This window comes from Tympanuchus pallidicinctus, unplaced genomic scaffold (assembly GCF_026119805.1).
Source record: "Tympanuchus pallidicinctus isolate F22 unplaced genomic scaffold, pur_lepc_1.0 scaffold4, whole genome shotgun sequence".
NCBI lineage: Eukaryota > Metazoa > Chordata > Aves > Galliformes > Phasianidae > Tympanuchus > Tympanuchus pallidicinctus.
The window spans coordinates 32,762,683-32,768,678 of NW_026294758.1; the positions used below are offsets into that span (position 1 = coordinate 32,762,683).

Genomic DNA, 5,996 nt, shown 5'->3' on the forward strand with positions numbered 1-5,996 from the left:
GCTTCCTCCCACGAGCTGCGGTTGGTAAGTTGAAATAGGGAGGTAAGGACTAGGGAATTGGACAGATTGTTAAATAAAATGGGACAAGCTGCAAGTACTGAACGAGGCATTTTTTCTGCAATGCTGAAATCATTATTAGTTGCCCGAGGAGTAAAAGTGACTCGGGGTCAGATTAGTCGTTTTTTAGATTTTTTAGAGGAAATATGCCCCTGGTTTCCCAGGGATGGAACTATTAATATTGAAACATGGAACAAAGTAGGTGAAAGACTCCAGGGCTATTATGCTGTACATGGTCCTGAGAAGGTACCTATTGATACCTTTACACTTTGGACTCTAATAAAAGAATGTCTCAGAGGAGACACAGGAGATGAGAAGTGGCAGCGGACCACTCGCTCAACAGAAAAGTTATATCCTGCCTGCCGCGATCAAAATCTCTTGATCATATCCCTTAGTCTATGCCATCGGCACCCCCATCTTCCCCTCCCCAATATGAGCAACCTTTGATTTGTAAATTAGCAAACGATTTGCCGCCTTGTAAACCTCCTGGCACTAACATAACAAAGGATATTTTACCCCCTGATGATTGGGGAGAATTAGAAAAAGAGGCTGCTGAATATCACCATAAGGACTTAGCGGCTGTATTCCCAGCGTTACAGGTTGCTGATGCCGCTGTGCAGACACAACAGATAGTCGATCAGGCTCGATCAGATCCCCTTGCTGTTTTGCCTGCCTTCCGAGCAGGGCGAATGCCTCCCCCGCCTGGAGTAGACGCTTTGCTTATGCAACAATCTCCTATGCAATTGGCTTTGAAAGAAGCTAGGAAAGCTGAGGAAACAATAGATGAATTTTCTGGGCAACTTTTCCAGTCTCAAGTTTTCCCTGTCATACAGCGTCAACTTGCAAACGGTGGCATTCTGAATGATTATGAGCCTATTCCTTTTAAACAACTGAAAGCGCTTAAAGCTGCTAATATTCTTCCCCCTTCTGACTGGAAAAGCTTGGCAAAGGCTGTGTTAAGTGAAGGTGAATATTTGCTTTGGACTTCCGAATATGCGGAACTGTTCTTCTTGTGCCCCTTTATTACCAGTTTCTCATTTTGGAGTGAACCCCAGAGGATTAATGCCTAATGATTTATGGCAGATGGATATCACACATGTACCTTCTTTTGGAAAATCTTCTTATGTCCATGTAACAATTGACACTTTCTCTCACTTTGCTGTAGCCCTCAGCCTTGTCTGGTGAAAAACTCTCTCATGTATGCAACCATCTTTTGCTTTGTTTTAGCGTTATGGGAACAATGAAATCATTAAAAACCGATAACGGGCCAGCTTATGTAAGTAACAGTTTTGCAACCTTTTGTTGACATTTTATAATTTACCATAAAACTGGAATTCCATAATCCAGAAGGCCAAGGCATAGTAGAAAAATTTAATCATTTATTGAAAACTCAACTAAAGAAAATAAAAAGGGGGACATGAGGAATTAAAGATATTCCGTCCTCTATGTTATCACATGCATTATTTGTTTTAAATTTTTTGACATTGGATGATGATGGAAAATGCAGATAGACATTGGAGTAATAACAAAAGATAAACCAATAGCATATTGGAGAAATCCAATGGACGGTAAAAATTATGGTACTGATCCTGTACTAATTTGGGGCAGAGGATATGTTTGTGTTTTCCCTACAGACGAAACCTCACCACAGTGGATACTGGAGAGATACGTCCGTCATGCCGAAAACAAAGATGGGAAAACTGCGAAGGAAGATGCAGAGACTGACTCTAACCCAGATGAATCCATTGTGTGAACAAATTATAATGCAAAATGATTGGGATACCAGTGTTTCAACAGGAATTCATTGGGTTCTGAATTTTCTCTATATAGATTTAGCTAATGGGACAAGAGGTTCTGGAACGCCTCCCTTAAATTTTCCTTTATGTCAAAGCACAATCACTCCAAAAACAGAATTTGCACCTTTATGGAGAGCATGTCGAGCTAACGAAATGGTGTGCATTGATTCCACTATCTGTGATTGGAATATGATAGGAAATCAAGGGCGACCAATTAATTTGGTCTCAGGAATTTGGACAAAAAACAATCATACGTTCTATTCTAATTTATGGAAAGCAGTCGCAGCTATGGAAAAAATCAAAGCAAAACGATTAAACTTGACTTGGATTCAAATAAATAATAAATGGGCAATGACTGCAGAGAGTTATACAACTGAATTTTATATGCGAGCTTGTGTTCCAGAACCTTATGCCTTTTTAAGCGGACCACTAAATATTGTGAATAGCATAGTGAGTTGTACCGATTGTATAATCTCTAACTGTCTTAATAGTAGCAGTAGTTCCTTCTTGTTAGTAAAGCAACCCGATTACGTCTATCTTCCTGTAAATTTGACACATTATTGGTATGCTGATAAGGGAATGGAAATTCTCCAAGAAACTTCTTTGCAATTAATAGAGAGATCTAAGCAAATGGTCGGATTAATAATAGCCGGAATAGCTGCGCTCATTGCTGCCATAGCAGTAACTACAGTAGCTTCTATTTCTTTAACAACTAGTATTCAGACAGCAGCTTATGTTAATGAATTATCAATTAATGTATCTAAAGCGTTACAAAATCAAGCTACTTGGGATGAAAAGATTGAACTGCGTCTCAATTCCTTAAAAGATACAGTAGACATCCTGGGAAGACAGTTACAAATTATAGCTACTCGTGAATCTCTCTTGTGTCATGCAGAATACCGAGCTATCTGTGTGACTCCTGTTGAATACAATAATACCAAATTCTCTTGGAACAAAATACAAGATCATCTTCAAGGCATATGGAATAATGCGAACACGTCATTAGATCTTAGGGAACTGAGACAGCACATTCACAATATGATACAATCACACCATATAGATCTTTCAGTAGCAACTCAAAGTACTACATTTATAAGCGCTCTAAAATCTGCATTTCCGTCCTTCAAATCATTTAGAAAAGGAATTTATGGGCTGATAGTCATTGCCATAATGATAATAATAGGAATTCTTGCTTGTCCATGCTTGATGAAAATAATAACAAATAGATTCCAAAATTTGCGTATAAATCTTAAAAAATTGGAGATGGAAAACACAAAAAATAAACCACCACTTCTGGTCTAATAAAATAGAAAAGGGTGGAATGAGGAAGACTGTTAAGCAAAACAGACCTGGCTGGCCTGAAAGGGTCAAACAGGAAACATGCAGCCCCTCCTGAAAGGGAAGGACTGCCATGTGAAACATGCGGGAAGGACTGCCACGTGAAACATGCAGCCCCTCCTGAAAGGGAAGGACTGCCATGTGAAACTGGCAAGCATAAGTTACAGCTTCTTCGTTCCATGACCAAGAGCAGAACATGTTCTGTGGAGAGAACACCTTTTGATCACTGTACTGACCATAATCCACAAAGAGCTAATTAAATAATGATGTATTGCTGTCAGCTGCATGAATGTTATCTGATTTAAGTATTGTATACTCCTGTAGCTAAAAGATATAAAAACCCTGTAACAACAATAAACTTTGCTTCTTGCACCACCAGAGCCTAAGCCCGTCTGTCCCAGGCATCTTGAGCTGGTCTCCGTCACTAGTGGTGTTCTAGTACTCTGATATTAACCAAAATAAACAAGATTATTTAGCCTCACATGGCCCTCAGATTATTTCAGAAGATACCAGCTCTTCCCTCTATCCTGAATTAAGGCCAGTTGTATCTACAGAATTTCTAATGGATATACATCTCTCTCATATTTAGTGACCTCCCATATTGGTAGTCCTCATTAAGCAACCTATTAGATTTACTCTTAGAGAGCTGCCCCATTACTTAATTTATCTTCAGTGTAATCTAAGCCACTCAACTCTTGTCCTTTTATGACAGATATGAAGGAATGATGCCTCTTTGCAGCAGCCTTTCTATGTGTTTAAAGGGTATATTTTTTATCCACCTCCTCTTTAGGATAAGAAGCAGCAATTTGCCTCATTCGCATAAGAATGCTCTAAAGAAAATCAGTATTACTGCCAACAAAAAAAAAAACAAAAAACCAAAACCATAATTTATGCCCTATTGAGTAACTTCAAGAAGGTCCAGATATTTTCTGTCTTTCGCTGACTTTCTTCAACTGTATATAATTCAAATGCACCAATGACTAACAGTTTTATGGCTTATTTATTTTCTTAGATGAGACTTTTTTTTGAAACAGCTGCTCCAATTGACTATCTTGAATTTCATTTTGTATCTTAAATGCCACTGAGTATAATAAAATGGTAACAACACAGATTTAAGATGGGACAAATGATTAGGGAATACATTTATCTTATTCACATTAGTTGCTTCTAAGCACCAAGCTTCTTACTACTTTACCATGTATATTAAATATTGAGTTGCTTGCTCCAGATAGCTAAATCAGATTTCCCAGTAAGTTTTTAGATGACTTCCACTTACAATAAGCATGTAACAGTTAACTCAGGCAAAAGCAAAGCCTGCAACATCTTCCCATGACCTGAAGTAAAACCTGATCCAGATGAAATTTAAGCTTATTTTCAATGGGCAGTCATCCAGACCACAAAAACTACTACCATTCATAGACTGCTGCTGCGCAGCTTGAGCGTTCAAGGTTTTAAAATTTCATAACATTTACCATTTACATAAAACAACTTACAGAGTATAGTCAATGTAGAACTCCACACTAATACAGCATTAAATTTAAGATGTCGAAGCTTAAAGGGATCAAAGATTAGGGTTAAGGTTTCCAGAGCAACATGAAGTTCTGGCCTCTTTTGGCTGTATGTTATGATAAGGTACTCCTTCATATGATACCAGAGTATCAAAAAATGTGGCAGACTATTTAGCAAATGACACACAATGTTACTTATCTTATCACCACTTCTACAATCTGTGAAAATGTTTTCATTTGGAGATTCTATTATCGACAGTCTCTTAGGAGTAAGTTGACAACTTGTGGGCATGTAAAATTCTTCTTTCTCCATATATACACTTGCATATTTTCAAAAATTGACACCATGGCCTCCTACTTTCTGAAATACGGATAGATTTCATATTGGAACAAAAAAGATCCAATGGCTTGTTTTCCTTAAATTACACCTATGGAAATATTAATAACATTTACAAAATTTACATTCTGCATATGTCATTGCATTTAAAGCCTACATAGCAGAGAAATCTGCTTACATAGCAGAAGTTGAAATCCCAGCATGGTACAAAGCACCATGGATTTTCCTCAAGTATACACAACCAAATAAGCCTCTTAAGCAGACCTCGCTGTAGAACCAACAGGCATTTTGTAAACAACAAGGTTCAGACATAAGCCACTAGGTACGGCTTATCTCATGGAAAGAGAATGCCATTCAGCATATATTTACAGCTGCCCCATTTTGCCTACTTGAAAACAGGCACAGAGGGTAACCAAGCTAAATGATGGGAAATGATCCAATTATGCACAGATTGTCTCACGTTTTCAGCAGTGAAGATATTAATGGCATGCACGCATTCATTCATATAATTTATTCCCTGAATCATCTGCATAGATGAAATAATGGTCTATCATGAGATGAAGATCTGACTTGAAAGTGTGACCAAAACTTCACAATCAAGCATGATGGATTTCTGGGAGCTCTCCTGGTGGCCGTTTTGGAGAGTTCTCGAAATTGCCTTAGGAAGCTCCTACTGTCCAGTGCACTTCAAATGTTTTAAGTAGCATTCTTGGAGGAGTCTCTCCAACTTCCTGCTACAGAAACAATTGTGTATCATATTGGTGTTGCACAGTGCTGTGCTCTAATTATCAGGGTGAGAGAAGAGATTCTTAGAAATATCCAGGGTAAGACTGAAACATAAGTGAGGTAAAATGTTGTCTGATCAGTTAAAGTTATACAGAAATGAAAGGTCAGTGATTACTACGAATTAGAATCACAAAATCACAGAATACCTGGGTTGAAAAGGACCACAGTGACCAT

The 5,996-nt window shown here is 38.1% G+C and overlaps 1 protein-coding gene across 1 annotated transcript; it reads left to right on the plus strand.

Moving 5' to 3' along the window:
• Positions 1-473: 473 nt before the first annotated feature.
• On the plus strand, positions 474-3,275 carry LOC128089595 (endogenous retrovirus group K member 7 Env polyprotein-like). Its single transcript, XM_052701200.1, has 2 exons — positions 474-1,333; positions 1,692-3,275. The coding sequence occupies exons 1-2, from the start codon at positions 1,289-1,291 to the stop codon at positions 3,153-3,155; spliced, it is 1,509 nt and encodes a 502-aa protein (XP_052557160.1). The 5' UTR covers positions 474-1,288; the 3' UTR covers positions 3,156-3,275.
• The last annotated feature ends 2,721 nt before the right edge of the window (positions 3,276-5,996 follow it).